Below are 21,120 nucleotides of genomic sequence, written 5' to 3' on the forward strand. Positions count from 1 at the left end.
GTCAAGAATGCCATTTCCCCAATAGTAATAGTAGTATGTAATAGCAGAAGAGAAACCATAGTATTGATCAGAATCACAGGGACGGGAAGGGGAAAAGTTTCTACCCATTTTCAGCAGTACCCTGTGGGTAAGATCAGTTTGGGGGAATGTTGATCAGAAATCAGGATCAGTTTTACAAGGGCAAGGTGACAATGAAACATTTTTCCTACCTCCAAATCCTGTGAGTATGCATGTACAGTAGAGTCTCACTTATCCAACACTTGCTTATCCAACGTTCTGGATTATCCAACACATTTTTGTAGTCAATACTTTCAATACATCGTGATATTTTGGTGCTAAATTCGTAAATACAGTAATTACTACATAGTATTACTGCTTATTGAACTACTTTTTCTGTCAAATTTGTTGTTAAACATGATGTTTTGGTGGTTAATTTGTAAAATCATAACCTAATTTGATGTGCAATAGGCTTTTCCTTAATCTCTCCTTATTATCCAACATATTCGCTTATCCAACATTCTGCCGGCCTGTTTATGTTGGATAAGTGAGACTCTACTGTATTTCACAACTACTAGTTCCTCAAAGTGTTTATCACCTTTACCCGAGAAAATTTGCTTTAAAAATGCCCATATTTTTTAATGGAAATTGTCTATGTCCCAGGTCCTGATTGCTTCCAGGAGCACAATTCAGCTTCACAACAGCACACCTGTTTTCCATAGTCCCCATGTACATTGATTCAAATGAGAAGTCATGGAATTGAGAAGCAACCCAATTGCCAATTTGGAAGGGGCAGTGATAGCCAGCATGGTGTACTGTTTTTAGAGTTGGGCTACATTTCTGGAGACAATGTTTTTATTCATCATTTGGTCTTTTGGTTCACTGGGTGACACACATCGCAATCCCTGAAAGCTTTGTGATAGGTTCACCTCATAAGGCAGAAATGACAAAAAAAAAACAAAAAACATAACAAGTGTGGAAGTGATCATCTGGGAGCATTGGCTATCGGGGAATCACATGTTGACCACCCCACAGATCTACTGTTATCATGTGTAAGTTCATAAGTCTAACATACAATATTAGCAATTTATTAAACCGCCCTAAAGGGAAATTCTGTTTCTTCTGATACAGCCCTGTTTGCTATGGAAATCAAAGTTGAAAAAGATATGAAGACTGGGGAAAGCACAGTTTTATCAACAATACCCCTTCCATCAGATGAATTTAAAGGTGCAGGAGTGAAAGTGTACGATGATGGCCGAAAGTCTGTCTATGCAGTGTGTGCCAATGGAAACATCAAAACCAATGAGGTGGATGGCCTTGCACCTGTTGAGGTGGAGGACCTCTTAAGACAAGCAACTGAAAAACAGGCCAAGTCACCCACTGAATATCATGAGCCAGTATATGCAAACCCATTCTGCAGACCTACAACTCCTCAGAATGATAAGTCAACCCAGGAACTAAATGGCGACAAAGGTGCTACTCCAACTAAAATGAACAGACTTGATTGTTTTGTTAATGAAACAGCCAGTAATAAAGGTAAGCTGCTTGATACCAAAGAAAATGGTTTAGACCATTCAAAGAGCTGTCAGAAGAATTCTCACTCCCCAGCTCTTCATCAAACAGCAAGTGCTCTATCAATTAGCCCCCCAAAGAAGGTAGTAACAAATATTCAAAGAGAAGTTGTACAAGAAGCTGTGGAGCCTTATCACAAGATGAGACACGATCCAAAATTGAGAAACTCTGTAGACACAAATGAAGGGCCTTCTCCTGTGACATTAAAAAGTGATGAAGAGTCTAGTTATAGCGTAGTCCAAGCTGTACCATGTTACGTGGATGATACGGAACCTGTTACAATGATCTTTATGGGATACCAGCATGTGGATGATGAAGAACTGAATAAAACTGTCTGTGGATATGATGGGATTATCCATGCAGAACTTGTTGTCATCGATGATGACGATGAAGAAGAAGAAGTAGTAAAAGAAGAAGAAGACAGCAAAGGGGGCCCAAAAGTTGAGACACCCTTGTATCATCCAGTGGGTCCTTACAGCCAGGTCTACCAGCCACCCAGCCAGACAAGTGCAATTCGGGAAGGAAACTCCAGCAAAACTGCTGGTGACAATATGAATGACTCACCTTACAAAAATTCCATATCACTCAAGGAACAAGAGGAGAGTTTAAGCCACTCTACATACAACGGTCAAATCGAAAGCCAGCAAGCAGGTGATGGAACTGAAGATCCCTCCTTAACAGGTAAAAAACCAAGGAAGTCACAACGCTGTTGTGTTCTCATGTGATTGGTCATTCTAATTACTCTACCTTTTGTTTCTTCTCCTGACGCCTGTCTATTCCCTCCTTGTTTTTTATGTTGTAATACTTCCATTTAATCCTTTAGTATGTGCAAGATAGCAACAGCCACAGGATTTTGAGGAACCCAAGTCTTCAAAGAAATAAAATTACTTTAATGTTTCTTGAAGTTAGGTAGTGGGGAGAAGGAGAGGATCAGATATGAATTGTGAAGACATCTCCAAAATGCTGGTTACAAAAGCATTCAATCTTTATCCCTGTGGCACATGACAAAATGGGTTCAAATTGCATTTTGATTGTAAATAATAGCATTTTGTCTTAATTTATGAATTTTATATTTTGAAACTCAATTGTGCCTCTGTCTCCTTGACTTTGTACTGTAGAATATACCTTGCACCTTAACTCAGAAATATTGGTTAAACAGATTTACTTAATTTTTACCTGCAAAATCTGACATCTTTTCTTACTCTGTGTTTGTTTGTCTCTGTGTCTCTTTTTCTATGTATGACTAAAACCAAATTCTGGTGTCTCTGCTAAACTCTGGCTATCTGTCCATCTACCTTGAATAAAAATGTCTCACCTGTTTTCTAACCTGTTTGCATGAAATCTTTAACTCTTCTTCTTGCTATACACATATTGCTTACAATTGTTTTCTAAAAGTACAAAATAACCTTGAATCCAGATTTCATCCTGGTTCATATTAATGCTGCATCTAAGCACAAATGGTTGTTGATAGTACTTTGAGTGAATGTAAAATTGTCTTTATCACATCTTATAATCCTGATATAACCCATTGTGGCACCAGAGCCCCCGGTGGCGCAATGGGTTAAATCCTTTTGCCAGCAGAACTGCTGATGAAAGTTGAGTTGCTGATCTGAAGGTTGATTAGAATCTGTGGAGAGCTTTGATGAGCTCCCTCTGTCAGCTCCAGCTCCACATGTGGGGACGTGAGAAAAGCCTTCCACAAGGATGGTAAAACATCAAACATTGAGGCATCCTCTAGGCAATGTCCTTGTAGATGGCCAATTCTTTCACACCAGAAGTGACTTGCGGTTTCTCAAGCCATTCCTGACATGAAAAAAAAAATAATCCTGGTCTCGAAGCCAGTGCTAAAAGCTAGAACAATTTTCATCTACTGACTTCATTCAGCAATGCTGTCATTATACAGAGGCTTACATGGAAGATATTCAATTAACAAAAATCAATTAAGCTTATTTTCAGCATTATTGAATGCAGGACCAGGACACCCAAATACATTCTGAATGTAAGCAAGACTGCAAATGAATGATAGCATGACAGGGGCCAGAGGGCCTTTGCCTTCAATTCCCTTTTTGTATTCCAGACAAACGAGTTGGGCATTGGTCAACTCAATGATGGCCCAATATAAATCACTGGGTCAATAGGCCATATGGGGGATGTTCAAAAGGATTTTGCTGGCCTTGGAAACATAGGATTTGCTCTTAATTTATCTGAAAATTATCAGCCAAGAACACGAATGAGGCAAGGCTCTGAAGACTTTGAGCCTCACTGCTCCAAACTAGTGGCCCCAGATGTATTGGACTACAGCTTTTATTGTCCCTGATAACATTGTTGTGAAAAATATTTTTCTGTGCACATTTTTTAAAATATGCAGTTTCTTGAACACAACTACACAGAACCTGCAATTTGGAAATTACAGATCAAACAAAATCCTTATTATTATTATTATTATTATTATTATTATTATTATTATTATTATTATTATTATTGCCAGCAAACAGTCCTCAAATATCCTTAATCCCCAGTCTAACTTTTTACGATTTCCTACATAAGATCTATGTTCACTGGCTCTTTTCATAGCTGTTGACTATTAATGGCTATGTGCATGAGAATTGTATTAGAATTAGAAAGCTTTGCTGATTTACTAAGAAAGATTTCCTTATCGTCCATCTCCTCCATGCAGTAAGTAGTAGCCCATCTGTCAGAACTAAAATTTTGGAACAGAAATGAATTTAAACTAGCTGGCAACAGAGAATTCCTACAGAACTTAGCATCCACTGTGTTGACATAGAATTGCTGTGCTTGCTTTGGTTCCCTTCTCTATACTTCTTCCCACACATTGTTAAAGGGCCTGACCACACACTGAATAAGTAGTGAATGCTAGGAAATGCGTAATTTTCTAAAACAATCTCATAATTATCCTGCTTGCTCTAAAAAAGGAAACAAAGCCAGGAAGACCTGCTGTAACCAAGGTAGTAATGCACAAAGGACTGTTTGTACTCTTGGCATTTCTTTTTTTTTTTTCTCCTCAGGGTGGGGGGAATTCAACCTTTGAATGCCAAAGAAATCATTGCCACTTCATTACATTTGAAGAAGGTATAAGAGCCAATGAAGCATTCCTAGATACTTCTGTAGGAGAATAGCGAGCCAAAAATGCTAAGGAATGAAACGAAAGAGTGGGTGGCCATGGCCAACCAATGTGATGTAGCAAGAGAGTGTCTTCACAGTGAGAAAGGCACAAGCTGGCTAGTTTAAAAGAAAAGCCAGGATCTTTCAACACTCAGAATGAAAAACCTATAATCCTCCATATGCAGCTCCTTTCATTTTTCACCACTGACCAAACTGACTGAGGCAGATGGGAAAGTGTACCTTGAAATATCAGTAAGGTATAGGTTCCCTAGCTTTGCTGTTCATATTACCTTGTAGTTCAAGATAGTCATTTGCAATTTTTCCTATGCATAGTTGCATACATATTTAGCATAAATAGCAATATAACCTGCAGTATGAAAAAGCAAATCCATGGATGAGTCTCAGTAGAATTAATAACAACAGCAATATCTATAATGAAAATTATAATAATCGTATGACAATGTCAACCAGTACAGTACAACTCCATACATTTTTGGATATATTTTGGTCTCACTGTGGAAATATATAATTGAACTGTACTGGTCACCCTAGGAAATGGCTAATGAGAACACCTCTCTAACATTTCTGAGTCCTCCATTTCAATTCCTGGCAAAAGTGAAACCATGGATTAAACCCTATTAAAATTAACCACTCCTAGTAGAAATATATGATTGAACTGCACTGGAGGACCTAGAAAAAATGCTTAGAGAATATATCTCTCTAGAATTTATGAGTCCTGCATAACTTTATGGTCAATTTCTGGCAGAAGCATACCTTAGAATCACCCTGGAGGGTGTGGAAAATGCCTAAGAGAACTATTTTTCAGACGTGGGTAAGAGAAAGTGTGGATACCAATCCTGCAGATACAGGGATTGTAATATAATCTGTTTCTAATGTAAGGCTTTTAGAACCCATGATGAATTCTACTGATAGTGCAGAATGTTTTTATTTATGGATGTCATTGTAGTATAAGGCTTACAGGGAGCAAGAGGTAACTTGGTCTATGGCCACTGGTTGTATCAACTTCTGCCTGCTCCAATCCATTTTCACATTAATGTAGTGATGTCTGGTAGCTATAGCTTGACAATAGCTTGGGGATTAACATTCAGCATCTTAATGACTCCTTTAAAGTTCAGACTACACTCAGCCCTCCACATTTGCTGGGGTTAAGGGTGCAGAATTCCCTGCAAAGGTGAAAAAACGCAAATAAAAAACCTTTTTACCTGAGTGAAAACATTTTTCTGAGATGACTCTGTGGTCACCTTCTGCCAGAAACTGATCATAAATTCACTCTAGAGGACCTTGAGATTTCTAGAGATTCCTGGGTGTTTTCTCTAGGGACCTATTGGTCCTCCAGCATGACTCTTATGATCAAGTTCTACTTGAAATAAACTATAGAGTTGCATTGGAGGGCCTAGAAATTTTAGGGAATACATTTTTAATCAAGAAATCTATAAAAGTCAAGCCCGCAAATGTGGAGGGCCAGACTGGATTCACTACTCAGGAGTAGTGGAGGGCAGGAGACCTGCCACTCACTACTGCCTTAATCTGCACTGTCAAAATTGGATGTATATATGCAACTTTCATTCAATGAAGTTAAAAATTGTACTTGAAGTCTCAGGAGATATAAAAACTTGTAGAGAAGTATATTCTGATCTTCATTTTAATCCAGGTGACATACTATCCCTTTCAAAGCAACATCTCTTTTGGCTGGCATGTCTTAACGTTCTAGTAAAACACGAATATACACAGCAATATACACCCGTGGTATCCCTGATTCTATGGCCAGGGGAATGGACATAGAAATGGAAATCAAATCCTTTATTGTCAACAACATAGTAACTGAAATTGCAACTCCACTTATCAATATATCATCCAAGCAGAAGGAGCTCCCAGTGGCGCAATGGGTTAAACCCTTGTGCCAGCAGGATTGCTGGCTTGAAGATTGGGTTGCTGACCTGAAGGTTGCCAGTTCGAATCTAGAGAGAGCATGGATGAGCTCCCTCTGTCAGCTCCAGCTCCCCATGTGGGGATATGAGAGAAGCCTTCCATGAGAATGGTAAAAACATCAAACATCCAGGCATCCCCTGGGCAACGTCCTTGCAGACAGCCAATTTACTCTCACAAGAAGCAACTTGCAGTTTCTCAAGTCATTCCTGACATGAAAAAAAATCCAAGCAGAAGAGTTTCTTTTGTCTGTTGCCTGTGCTATTATCTCTCTCAGCACTAACTTCTGACTTTAACACTAACAAAACAATGTTTTCTCTGTGAGCTCTCTTAACTATATAGGAGGTAAGTTTTTGATTCAGCAACAACAAAAATTCAAAAACAGCAATGGAATAATACTTTTACTATTGATTTTGATGTTTCCTTTTTTTATTTTACAGCTCTGAGAATGAGAATGGCAAAACTGGGGAAAAGGGTGATTTAACATCTCTAGCGGAATAAGGCTAAATATCTGACTATGTGATATGAATCAAAAGAAGAATTTTCTGCATTTTGGACCCGGGTGGTTTTTGCTTATTCAAATATACATATATAGAAATAATGGCACTTTATATGGACAAATACTCGGACAGAGATAGTATGCCACTCCAGATCCATAATAGTTAAAAATTGGCATCCCTTTAAGAATGACTGGTAAGAATGATAGGAAACTCCCAGTGTTATGATTTGTCCTAGGAACTTGGAAACCTATCTTAGAAAAGATAACAGAGAATTTTGTTACATGAAAATTCTTTCTTTCTCCTTCTTGACCACATGAGCTGCTATAGCAAGAGTGGGCAACTGTGGGATAGTAGGGGGCACATTTCCCACACTTGCCCCTGCAAAAACAAAAATCACCTGTTTGCCTTCAAATGCCCTCTTAGGGACAAGGGGTCATTTTGACCATGCTTTAGCACCTTCTTAGGCTATTTTAAGGGTTAAACCCATTTTTTATTTTGATTTTGTCTTGGGGAGCTCAAGACAACACCAAAGACGATGAAGCTGCCCCCCCCCCATACCACTTAAAGGGATTTGGAGAGTATTCTGGGGTAAATATGTGTGACTTCCATGGGGTACATACAGCCAATGAGCCACACTTTGCCCATCTCAATGCTAGAATGTGACTCTTGTATATTCCCCACAAGCATTTACTTGACCAGATACCAACTAGAATTCATCATGATACTTGTAATCAGGCCTCCACATTCACTAGGGTTAGGGACACAGAACCATCAAGAAAGTGAGAAACTATAAATAAAAAACACTGAGAATACTTCTCCAGGATCTCTAGGTCTTCCAGTACCACTCTGCTGTCAACATCCACTGGAAACTGACACAAGGGGACCTAAAGATTCCTAGAGAGATCATTATAATCAACTTTGCAAAAATCAGAGCTGCAAACATGGAAGGTTCAGAGTACATCCTCTCATCTTAAACATGAGACATGTTCTTTTTCCCATTTGATTCTTACTGGATAAATGGTGAAGAAAATGTTAAGGAAAGACACGATAATTACAGACCCAAAGACAGGGTGAACTTCATGCCAGCAGCCAGCTTTGGTCAGATTTTATTCTTCCCCCAGTTGGATATACCTTCCTGCTTCAAAATTCTTGCCTGCTATGGAAATGGATACCTGTAATATGTCTAGCACTAACTTGTTTTACTGAAGGCTATGTTTCTAGTGTCAGCTAGCTTCATATTAATGAAGTACATATATTTGCAAGCAGGGGATTGCTAAATGAAACAACATTTAGCTTTCAAATTTTACATTTCTATTTGTCTCAGGAAGTTTAGGCTCATGTGGAGCTTTCTATTTGTTCAACTTGGCCATCCTGTCTAATAGTTAACTGCTATTAAACCTGAGCAAGAGCACCACACAGTGTCTCAATAGTGGAAATGGCATTCCCAGTGCTTTGTTTATGTGGAAATAATACTAAGTACAGCAACACTGCCCCTTTGCTACAAAAGAAAGAAATGACAAGTAACAAGGAAAGATGGATTTGTTGGAAAGTCCATCCTGTGAAAATGTGTCAACAATATACTTTATGAAACACTTTGGATTTGTTTGAATTAATGGAGGGGAGGATTTTTAACATGTACCATTGATTGTTATGAAATCATGTTTTGAGTATTTTCTGTCTTATACAGAAATATATCCATGGCAACTACTACTGGAAGGGATGGTGGGTTAGGGAGAACTTCTGATACGTCTTTAATGTTGGGCTTTTTTGTGGCTTTATCTTCATGTCCAAGATCTCTGGAATTATTCAATGGAGTGTATCAGTTCTATCCTCTCTCCTGAAAGATCTTGATGCCATGATATGGCAATCAAAAGATATTTAGAATCCATTTACAATCTTCCGCATGTCTCCTTCAATGGTAGGAAACACAGGCAGACAGAGGCCAACACTATTACATCCAGAGCATAGCTGAAGATACCTGGTCCTTAGTAAAAGCAGGGAAAGTCAAAGTGCGGGCCACAGTCCCCATGCGATCCCCCAGAACCTATTTTGTGGCCCCAAGGGATCAACACTTTTGCCTCCAGCTGCCCCTGGAATGGGAGAACATTTTAGCCATTTGGAAGAGGGGTGTATTCAGCCAATTTAGAACCAGGAGATGCATGTCTTGTACTCCTGGTTTATCCTTATAAGAGGAAACAGCATAAGCTTCTATGGTCTGGGTAGGAACTGTGTAACCTCCAGATTGCACAACTGAATTACAGCTCCCACAATTGTTCACTCTTCTGTGAAGACTATGACTTCTAGGTGATGATGTTCAACAACATGTGGAGTGCTACAAGATTCCCACTCAGGCAGTTCCTCGTTACAGTCATAATCTTCATGTAGAAACAATGTTGGGACAAGTGACACTAGTTAAACTAATGCTTGATGGGACCCTTCTCTAGAAGAACTAAAGGACTCCTTTGAATTTCCATGCATGTATAAATTATCAGATGATAATTTATAGGCTATGTTGTTGCTCCAAATCACACGTTAGCATACTGTTGGCATGTTAAATTAATCCAGGTTTCTAAGTAGACCACAAGCTACACATGAGTCAATATGTTTGATGTAGCAGTCAAATTGGCCAATGCAATTCTGGAATATGGCAACTATAGACTACAGTGAAGTATTTAGTGCCATTCTGTTCAGCTTTAATGAAGCCTTGCCTGAAATACTGTCCAGTTCTGGGCACCACAGTATTATTTACTATAATGTTTAGGGTTATGTAAGTAAAAGACCAGCAACTGTTATACATTCCACAGCTATCCCATTTCTCAAATGCTCAAATCATTCATCTGCCTGAGGTAAGCTAGCAATTTTGAAGCCTATTTTCAGGATAAAAAGATCTTTTTCCAAAAAGAAGTCCATATCATAATATATAAACATTTTAATATAAACACGTCATACTTTCAGAACAAGATAAAAGTATCAAGTATTGGAATGTAATGCAAAACTACAAAACCTTAATATAAAGAAGCTTCAAATTTGTCTTTGAGTGTGGCAAGTTATAAAAGAGTTAGAGATCAAGGGAACTACAGTTATCATTATCCACTGGCACTTTCAGGGATAGATAATCATGAAATCCAGTGATCTGCATAGCATTTACATAAACTATACTTAAGTAAGTTGGCAAGAGCTGTTTCCATTTAGTGTTGTGATGTGTAAGAAAGATCAGCTCATACAACAAAAAATTTCGATCCCACAAAATCCCCTTCATCCTCCAAGACATATCCAAATGTTCCCCAAACTTTCCAGGGCCTTCTGGAAGAGGACCAACAGCTCTTCATTTTGATGTAAGACAAACTGGATCCCCTGCTCCCACCTCACCCCCCAAATATATATAAACTAATATAAGATTAAATGCATCAAATGGCACTTATTCCTCAGAGTCTTTGAAACATAAGGCCTACCATTTACAGAATGGCTAGTTATTTTTAAAAGAATCTTTGGCTGAACAGAGAGGGGGAGACCCATTTGTTAACATGTGCAAATCTAAAGTTACAAAACATGTGCAAATCTAAAGTTACAAAAGGAGCAAGAAGGTTCAAACTGTTTCTATCACTCTTGGAATGCTCACTGTCTCCCATTTTGGCATCTACATCCCGCCATTTAAACTAAAAATCCTGAACTATTTTGTCAACAAAATCTTTGAAACACACTCATTCACTTCTTCTCTTTATGCTGTTCCTTTAAGAATATTTTTCTCCATCAACCATGAATGGCAGTGGTATCAACAGATATTTAACACCTATCTGGCTGCATTTTCATGGAGCATTTTTCTTTGACAAGTAGGATATTTACAGATTTAACAGCTGTAATCCCCATGGAACAGTGAAAGGCTCCATAAAACCTAGTGTCTCAGTCTCAAGCTGGAGCCAAAGCCCAAAAATGGGGAACCACTTGTTAAAATCATTATTCTTCAAGTCTAGCTCCATAACACTGTGGCAACATTTGTGTTCAATTTGACTGGAATGGACTAAGCCATCCTTGATCATATAGACTCTGAAGATAAGGAGTTCCATGTTCTCTTACAGTGTAATAGTGGTTGTTTGTGGCAGGACATGTAGGCTCATTAGAAACTGCATTCCGACAAGGAGATGAAGACACAGTTGATGAATGAGAACAGCAGGTAGGTCAGTTTAAGATACACAGGAAGCATCAAACCTAACTTGTTGAAAGCAATATCCTCTTCTATAACCTTCTGAGGCAGATGAAACTACAGTGAGACATTCAGTCATGAGGAAGAAAAAGGAAGCTCCAAATCAGGACTGGGACACCAGTGCTCAACATATCTAATTTTATCCTCCAATGATTGTGTGGGCAGCAATTCACACATACTTTCTTAAATACTGGATTTGTAATAAGAGTTTCATTCAGAGATTGGTCTTTCTGTTGTGAACATCACTATAGTCCAAGAGAGGCAATCCTTTCTCACAAGCATCCAAATCCTCTTCACAGTCATATTCGTGCAATTGCTGTCAAGAAGGTGATGAGGAATGCTATGTTTCCACAAATGTAGATGAACAGCACTGTCTTCTTAAATGTATGACCCTGGAAAGAAGGCAGAAAACAAATGTTGAAGACTCATATCTGTTTATGAAGTCTTGCATTCTTTTCCATTTTTCACACTTGAACCAAGTGGCCAAAAAAGTGTGTGTGTGCGTGCGTGCGTGCATGTGTATGTGTGTGTGTGTGTGTGTGTGTGTATTGCAGAACTTCTTGCACAAAAATCTTGATTTTGCACAGAAGCTCAACATTCTGCACAAAAACCCAGTGAGTTTCACAAAAATAACTAATTCATAAGAAAACTATATTTGCATTATGAATGTTCACACACACACACATATATATATATATTAGAGGTTGACCATTTTCTCAATTAGTATTTTAAAAAATCATTTTCCATCAAGCATTTTGACATAAGAGGCCTAAATACTCTGAAGACACCTATCCAATTTTAAAATCTATGCAGAGCCAGGCCTTATTAGTACTTGGATGAAGAACCACCAAAGATAACCAGGTGCTGTAATATATATTGTGTGGAAAAGCAATGGCAAACCATCTCTGAGTATTCCTTGCCTAAGAAAATCCATTAACATTCATGACGTTGGCATAAGTAAAAGCTGCTTGAAAGTACCTATACACACATCCTTAGGTGGATCACTCAGGACACAGGCAGTGCGGGAGACAGGAAAGCAATCACAATACTAACCAGTGGAGATCGAAGGCATGTCATAGTATATTCAGGCTATGAGCAGAGAGGAAAATACTAAACATGATTCCATTTACGCCACCATTGGGATCAAGAGCCATTAAACTATGATGCCCCTACTTTCTAAAAATGTTATAATTCAATAGTGCCAATTGTGTGGTCTTCCAGATTTTTTTAATGCAGCTCCCATCATTCCCAGATAGCATAATCAATGCTAAGGATTAAAATCATTTGGGAGGCTACTGGTTTACTTGGGAGATCTCTTGGAGGATTACTCCATATTCTGAATTAGTTTGCACTATCTCTTAGATCAGGGGTCCTCAAACTTTTAAAGCAAAGGGCCGGTCTACAATCCTTCAGACTGTTGAGGGGCCGAATTATCATTTGAAAAAAAAAATACAAACAAATTCCTATGCACACTGCACATGTCTTATTTGTAGTGCAAAGCAACAACAACAACAACAACAATGAAAGAACAATACAATATTTAAAAATGAAAACAATCTTAACCAACATAAACCTATCAGGACTTCAATGGAAAGTATGGGCCTGCTACTGGCCAATGAGATAGTCAAGTTAATTGGGATTGTTGTTTGTTGTTGTTGTGTGCCTTCAAGTCATTTCAGAATTTGGGTGAGCCTAAGTCTAAAATTAATTATTTATTTACTTACTACATTTATTACTACATTTATATCCCACCCTTCTTACCCCGAAGGGGACTCAGAGCAGCTGTATGTACATACAATATATTATATTATTAGCATAGCAAAATATTAGCATTATACATTACTATATTGAACTATACCACTATACTGTAATATTATATGTAATATATAACATATAATTAATATTTTTATATGGTATTACTATTAGTATTATATTGTGTAACATTATAATATTTTTATCAATATTATATGTATATACAATATATTATATTATTAAAACTGATATAAAAATGTATTATAAAACTGAGGGTGGGGGCCAGGTAAATGACCTTGGAGGGCCGCATTCGGCCCCCGGGCCTTAGTTTGGGGACCCCTGTCTTAGATCAACATGTCTCATTTCACGCGCACACACATTTACCTGTGCCTCTGTGGAGTTAATAGACTGTAAAATTTGTATCCTGTCCTCTTCCACCACTTCAACTGCAACAGAAAATTATCATTAGAGATATATTGAAGAGTAGCATATTCACTCCCTCACATTTTACATTCACACAGACTTACCTATCCTTCCTGGTAATTTATAAGATTATTTTAAAACAGAGGCAGACAAAATGGGTCATATCCAGTCCAGACAAACATCAAGTAAAGCTTTTCCAACACAGAACACCATACTGAGGGGGGGAGCACGTAAAAATCACCAATAAGACTTCGTAAAACTTCTAGTCAATTTCATACAAACAGAAAGCCAAGAAAGCCTTAAAATGAAAACATATGTAACCATTTGAATGAAAAAAATGGTTAAGTGAAGCCCATTGAGATCTGAAAAGCCTCCAGATCCACTGAAGTTGCCCACCCCTGGCTTTTGAACAAATGAACAACTGATTCCCACAAATGATGTTGACTCTAAGACCCATCAGTTCTAGTTATCTCAGCCAATGGTAAAAGATTATGGGAACACCGGTCCATCATCATTTGGAATGTTGGCCTCAGTTTTAAAGGGATGCATGTAAGACAAACAGACTTGATCCAACAAAACATTAGGTTCATTTGGTTTACATCAATATTATTCAAAGTGGTGGTCCATGGACTAGGACCAGTCCAAAAGCTATCCGCTGCCAGTCCCTTGCAACAATCAGTAAAGAATTAAACAAGTGTAGCAGTATGCATAAATATAATGCTGGTCCTGGCATGCTGTGGAAGGGGGGGGGATCCTTGCCTTGGCTTTCTGGACTATCACAGATCCTAAGTTGAAGGCAACTTAGTAGCATGCAAACATTAACAGTCTGTAGGCAAAAGGAGAACTGGTTGAGTTGAAAGAAAAAGCAAGAAGAACATAAGGCTTCAAATGACAGTTTAGTTAACATTCTGTCCTTCAGAGTTGCTCTGTACATTGATGACGTTTTTGTACCAATTTTCAATATCCACTTCCTCTAAATATAGATAGCAAACCTCAAGTACCTGCTTCCATTTGTGACAAAAAACAAAAAGAAAGCCAAACATTCATGCACTGGATCCTAAAGCCACAAACAGGGAGACAGGTTTTGTGGCTACTGCATTGTTTTTAAGGCAAAATTTAAGTGAAATTGTACCTTTGCGAATTAGATAGTAGCCATGAATCTCCAGAAGAATATCAGTGCCGACATGCCAAGCGACAAATCCAATCATAGCATAAGTATCCCATGGGTCTGGTAGGTTGAGAGCTGGCAAGTCCATTCCCAGGAACATTGTCACCACTATTAAAAACAATACAGAGCTTATACACTTGGTTTTCTTCAGATAACAACTGAACATTTAAAAAGGTGATCAAGAAACGTCACTGTCAATAGGCAGTTCATTTCTATACCTAATTGCTATTAGATATTTAAACACTCTTATAGAAGGAACAGTGTCCGACTATTATAGTGTTTTGAGTGCTGGGCTAGCCCTCCATGGTACCATGGTTCAAATCTCCACTTATCCAGGGAAACTCACTGGGAGACCTTATGCAATTCATAATATCTAAACCAGTAGTTCACAACCTGTAAGTCCCTAGGTGTTTTGGCCTACAACTCCCAGAAATCCAGTTTACCAGCTGTTAAGATTTCTGAGAGTTTAAGGCCAAAACATCTGGGGACCCACAGGTTAAGAACCACTGATCTAAACCTTAGAGAAGTCAATGGCAAATCTCCTGTGAATAAATCTTGCCAGGCAAACCACATTAGGGAAGGCATGGAACAACAATAATGTAGATAGGTAGCCCCTCACATAACATTCAGCTTTCTCGTTGTGGATTGTTGTATGTTTTCCAGGTTGTATGGCCATGTTCCAGAAGTATTCTCTCTGATGTTTCGCCCACATCTATGGCAGGCATCCTCAGAGGTTGTGAGGTACTGCCATAGATGTAGGCGAAACGTCCGGAGAGAATACTTCTGGAACATGGCCATACAGCCCGGAAAACATACAACAACCCTGTGATCCCGGCCACGAAAGCCTTTGACAACACATTTCTCATTTTGGTTTAAAGTGCCCATGGCTCCTGAAAGGTTGTGTCAACAAAGCATAAGCTCTGGCAGATTCCACCAAGCAGATGTTATAACAAGCAAACTGCAGAAGGCAGACTCTGTTTTTGGCATGTAAGGACAAGCCTAGATTATATACAGAGAGGCTCATTACCAGAAGGATAATCATCAGATGATAAACCAGACAAAGTGACAATTCATGCAACAGCTGAAATCTGAATAAATTGAAGTAGTATGTATCACAGTCAAGTCATTGATCTTTAAAGTGCAGAAGAGCAGAGTATTAAAAAAAAACTCTCACATAAGAATATCTGGATCACTTTTTCAGGTCAAGATATTCCAATAACCACACCATTGCATTTATGAAAGATGCATTGTCAGAGGTGGGCATTTTTAAAACTTGTATGTTGATTTTACATCCAGTTAGAAGAAACAAGACTGAAGGCTCAATCTGATACTAATAGGTTGCATGAGCATAGAACTTCATCATATACATAAGTCACATATTGTGCTTCTAAAGAAACACTAAATGCATCCATTATTTATTCTCCCTAGCCATCTATTACAGAAGGGTTTTCAACCTGTGGGTCCCCGATGTTTTGGCCTTCAACTCCCAGAAATCCTAACAGCTGGTAAACCGGCTGGGATTTTTGGGAGTTGCAAGCCAAAACACCTGGGGACCCACAGGTTGAGAACCACTGTATTACAGGATTATTCAGATTACAAGAAAGGAGATTCCACCTGAATATTAGGAAGAACTTCCTAACTGTGAGAGCTATTCAGCAGTGTAACACTCTGCCCCAGAGTGTGGTGGAGGCTCCTTTTTGGAGGCTCTTAAACAGAGGCTGGATGGCCACCTGCCGGAGGTGCTTTGAATATGATTTTTCTGCTTCTTGGCAACGGGTTGGATTAGATGGCCCATGAGGTCTCTGATTCTATGATCTTGCAAACTCAACATTTTAAGCAATGCCAGATGAATTACTGACTTACCAGCAAGTATTCTAGCAGTTGTCCCAGTACTCCAATGTAACCAGTTGAATATTTCTCTTCTATTCCCAAAAAGACAGAAAAATAATCAATGAATAGCTTTAAACACCATAATAAAAAGAGTAGGATTTGAGGTTTCAACTGAATGGAGAGTCTTTGAAAGCATGAGGCTGCAGATTGCTTTTGGGCAGGTCCAACTAGAACATATTGCCATTGGCAGTAAAGAGTGGGATATTATCTTTATATATATATATAAATAAAATTTATTGATATTTCAAATAAGGTTTACAGCGAGAGTATGAAAACAAAGAGGTTATTAGGGGAAAAGGTGAGGGATGTGTATAGAAACAAAGAAAAAAAGAATAAGGGGAAGGAACACCTGACATACAAAAGAAAAAAAAGAAAAACAACAACAAAAAACACAAATTAAAACAATCACCCAATAAAATAAGTAGGAAGACGGACAGAAAGAGACACAAAAAACAAAAAAAAACAATAGCTATATATATATATATATATATATAGAGAGAGAGAGAGAGAGAGAGAGAGAGAGACATATATATGTGTGTGTGTGTGTGTGTGTGTATGTATAAATATTGACCAAAAATACAAATAAAATAGGTAGTAAAATTTGACTTCCATCTCATACACAGATACTTTACATCATCTTACATTTGATCTGTTGCCACTGGATACTCATTTAAATTAACATTGTCATTTGTTTTTCTTTTAGATAGTTTTTTATCAAGTCCCAATTTGTTTGCCTTTTTGGTATGCCATTATTATTTTTTAGTAAATACGTGAATTTGTCCATATTCATAATTTCCAACACCTTATTTAACCAGCAGTTTAGTTCGGGGGTTTCTTTATTTTTCCAATGTTTTGCATATATCATTCTTGCCGTTGTGGTGAGATAGTTAAACAGAATTTCTTTATTTTTATCTTTTTCAATATTGAGCATCCCCAAGAGGAAATACTTTGGGTCCAGCTCTACCTTAATCTGCAACATCTTTTTTTTTTGGTTGATTTCCTTCCAATAATTCCTTGCCCTTTTGCATGTCCACCAACAGTGGAAAAATGTTCCCACCTGCTCATCACATTTCCAGCATTTGTTTGAAGTTTTCTTTATAATAGTTTGACAATTTTTGTCAAAAATTGTCAAAAATTGGGATATTATCTTTTGCATTCAAAATGCAAATTCAAATCAGATTGGCAGATGAATCTTACTTCAAAACAGGCAATGCAGCACTATATCAGTTATGAAAGCAACAGGGTAGCTTGGTGTAGGGAGATGGCATGCCATATAATACACAAAACTCTACTTTAAAAGTCCTATCCAGCACTATACCACCACTTATAGAATCATAGAATTATCGAGTTGGAAAAGACCTAGTGGGCCACTAAGTTCAACCTCCTGCCAAGAAGCAGGAAAATTGCATTCAAAGCACCCCCGACAGATGGCCATCCAGCCTCTGCTTAAAAGCCTCCAAAGAAGGAGCCTCCACCACACTCCGGTGCAGAGTTCCACTGCTGAACAGCTCTCACAGTGAGGAAGATTTTCCTAATGTTCAGGTGGAATCTCCTTTCCTGTAATTTGAAGCCATTGTTCCACATGCTAGTTTCCAGGGCAGCAGAAAACAAGCCTGCTCCCTCCTCTCTATGACTTCCCCTCACATATGTATACATGGCCATCATATGTCTCCTCTCACCTTCTCTTCTGCGGGCTAAACATGCCCAGCTCTTTAAGTCACTCCTCATAGGCCTTGTTCTCCAGGCCCTTGATCATTTTAGTCGCCCTCCTCTGGACACAGTCCAGCTTGTCAACATCTCCCTTTAGTTGTGGTGCCCAGAACTGGACACAGCATTCCAAGTGTGGTCTGACTTCCTGTAATGCTTCTGAACTGGTTTCACAATCTTATTAAGCAACATCAGTGGCAAGTGAATGTATGAACTCTGGATACCTTGGTGCTTGTGAAGGTGGTCTGAACGCTGCCATGACGGGCTGAACAAATGCCAGTGCCATCACTGTGCAGCCAAGATAGGGATGGAAACCTGCTTGCTGTGGAAAAGATAATTTTAGTCATAAAACAGACATCTAGTAATGCAATAATTTTCAATAAGTTTATGCATCAATTGGAGATTGATGGTTATTGCAACATTTTCTCTTAAGAAAAGTCTAGGTTGTCCACGTTCCATGCCTAATGTATTTGGCTTGTGTTTTGTCTCCATGAAGAAAAGACACCCTCCAATTTTTATTATAATTATTATAATCATTACTTACTTTATTTATACCCTGCCTTTCTCCCTGAGGGGACTCAAAGCAGTTAACAGCCACACACTTTGATTAATTTAAAGCAAAGGAAATACAAACTTTAAAAAAAAAAATAAAACATACACTAAGTTTAATACAATGTGTTAAAAATGCTGGCTATATTACTGCATCCTCTAGAGCAACTTTCTGAAGTTTAAAGGCAAAGGTATTCCCCTAACATTAAGTCTAGTTGTGTCAAACTCTGGTGGTTGGTGCTCATCTCCATTTTTAAGCCGAAGAGCTGGCATTGTCCATAGACACCTCCAAGGTCATGTGGCCGGCATGATTGCATGGAGCACCATTACCTTTCCACAGAAGTGATACCTATTGATCTTCTCACATTTGCATATTTTCAAACTGCTAGGTCGGCAGAAGCTGCAGCTAACAGCGAGAGCTCACCTCACTCCCCGGATTCGAACCGCCGAGCTTTCGGTCAGCAAGTTTAGAAACTCAGTGATTTAACCCACTGTGCCACCGGGATTAATCTTCTGAATCATAGAATCATAGAATAGTAGAGTTGGAAGAGACCTCATGGGCCATCCAGTCCAACCCCCTGCCAAGAAGCAGGAAATCGCATTTAAAGCACCCCCGACAGATGGCCATCCAGCCTCTACTTAAAAGCCTCCAAAGAAGGAGCCTCCACCACAGTCCGGGGGAGAGAGTTCCACTGTCGAACAGCCCTCATTGTGAGGAAGTTCTTCCTGATGTTCAGGTGGAATCTCCTTTCCTGTAGTTTGAAGCCATTGTTCTGTGTCCTAGTCTGCAGGGCAGCAGAAAACAAGCTTGCTCCCTCCTCCCTATGACTTCCCCTCATGTATTTGTACATGGCTATCATGTCTCCTCTCAGCCTTCTCTTCTGCAGGCTAAACATGCCCAGTTCTTTAAGCCTCTCCTCATAGGGCTTGTTCTCCAGACCTTTGATCATTTTAGTCGCCCTCCTCTGGACGCTTTCCAGCTTGTCAACATCTCCCTTCAACTGTGTTGCCCAAAATTGGACACAGTATTCCAGGTGTGGTCTGACCAAGGCAGAATAGAGGGGGAGCATGACTTCCCTGGATCTAGACGCTATACCCCTATTGATGCAGGCCAGAATCCCGTTGGCTTTCTTAGCAGCCGCATCACATTGCTGGCTCATGTTTAACTTGTTGTCCACAAGGACTCCAAGATCTTTTTCACATGTACTGCTGTCTAGCCAGGCGTCCCCCATTCTGTATCTTTGCATTCCATTTTTTCTGCCGAAGTGAAGTATCTTGCATTTGTCCCTGTTGAACTTCATTTTGTTAGTTTCGGCCCATCTCTCTAGTCTGTCAAGATCATTTTGAATTCTGCTCCTGTCTTCTGGAGTGTTAGCTATCCCTCCCAGTTTGGTGTCGTCTGCAAACTTGATGATCGTGCCTTCTAACCCTTCGTCTAAGTCATTAATAAAAATGTTGAACAGAACCGGGCCCAGGACAGAACCCTGCGGCACTCCACTCGTGACTTCTTTCCAAGATGTCTCTGAAGTTTAGAGACAATGAAATGCCTAACTTCACTCCTCCCCACCTACCTTATGCTTACTAGTTGAGTATGAAGTAAGAATACAGATCTTTTTCCCCCTGTGCAAATTCTGTACAGGGTAAAACCAAGAGCTTTTCTAAACAATTTCCTAATTTTACAAGAAACTGTTTTTCTGAACAATTCCCTATTCACCAAAAATAGCAATAGCATATGTGACTCAGCTCCCTTTCATTTCCATTGCTCAGTCTAATGGTTGCCAAATCCATCACCATCTATGTTGTCTTGCGCTAGTTATCTAGATACTGATGGTGACACATATCAATCTGAACTGAGTATATTTATCCTGCTTTGAAGAAGCAGAGTATAGAAGATAAAGTCTTAGGCCTAACTCATTTGTGTGTCACAATGACCTATTAAGGTCTGACTTCCAAATGCACAGTTAAGGTGGGGGGGGGGGTTCTGTTCAAAAATAATAGATTCTAACATTTCTCCAGCTTTCATATAAAGATATTGTGCTCTAATGTGAGCTTAATGCATGTGAGCATGAACACTTTTATTCAATTTTCTGATAGATCACAGAGCTGAACTAGCAAAAAGCTTCCTGATTATTTTCTCACTGTCAAATTAAGATTAGGGTTTTCACTGGCAATGAGGTTTAAACCGCAAAAATGACTCCTTCTATATATATCCATACAGCCTAAGATGCTCCAAGACTTTCAGCATGGAATATCGATCTTACTCTGATCCTTGTTATCTCGTATTCCTCAAA

General features: G+C 38.9%; 2 protein-coding genes across 2 annotated transcripts in view; one reads left to right on the forward strand and one right to left on the reverse strand.

Moving 5' to 3' along the window:
• Positions 1-8,731, forward strand: part of palmd (palmdelphin) — a 76,193-nt gene extending 67,462 nt beyond the window's left edge. The window contains exons 9-10 of the mRNA XM_003220090.4: positions 1,129-2,250; positions 7,080-8,731. Coding sequence (XP_003220138.1) covers positions 1,129-2,250; positions 7,080-7,123 — 1,166 coding nt within the window. The 3' untranslated portion in view covers positions 7,124-8,731. The remainder of the gene's footprint in view (positions 1-1,128; positions 2,251-7,079) is intronic.
• Positions 8,732-10,053: 1,322 nt separating this feature from the next.
• The window catches only part of frrs1 (ferric chelate reductase 1), a 37,039-nt gene continuing 25,972 nt past the window's right edge, over positions 10,054-21,120 (reverse strand). Inside the window, exons 13-17 of the mRNA XM_062977983.1 lie at positions 18,505-18,602; positions 16,547-16,605; positions 14,648-14,791; positions 13,477-13,538; positions 10,054-11,732 (exon numbers count right to left, since the gene is read on the reverse strand). Coding sequence (XP_062834053.1) covers positions 11,640-11,732; positions 13,477-13,538; positions 14,648-14,791; positions 16,547-16,605; positions 18,505-18,602 — 456 coding nt within the window. The 3' untranslated portion in view covers positions 10,054-11,639. The remainder of the gene's footprint in view (positions 11,733-13,476; positions 13,539-14,647; positions 14,792-16,546; positions 16,606-18,504; positions 18,603-21,120) is intronic.

This window comes from Anolis carolinensis, chromosome 4, assembly GCF_035594765.1.
Source record: "Anolis carolinensis isolate JA03-04 chromosome 4, rAnoCar3.1.pri, whole genome shotgun sequence".
In the NCBI taxonomy this organism is placed as follows: Eukaryota; Metazoa; Chordata; class Lepidosauria; order Squamata; family Dactyloidae; genus Anolis; species Anolis carolinensis.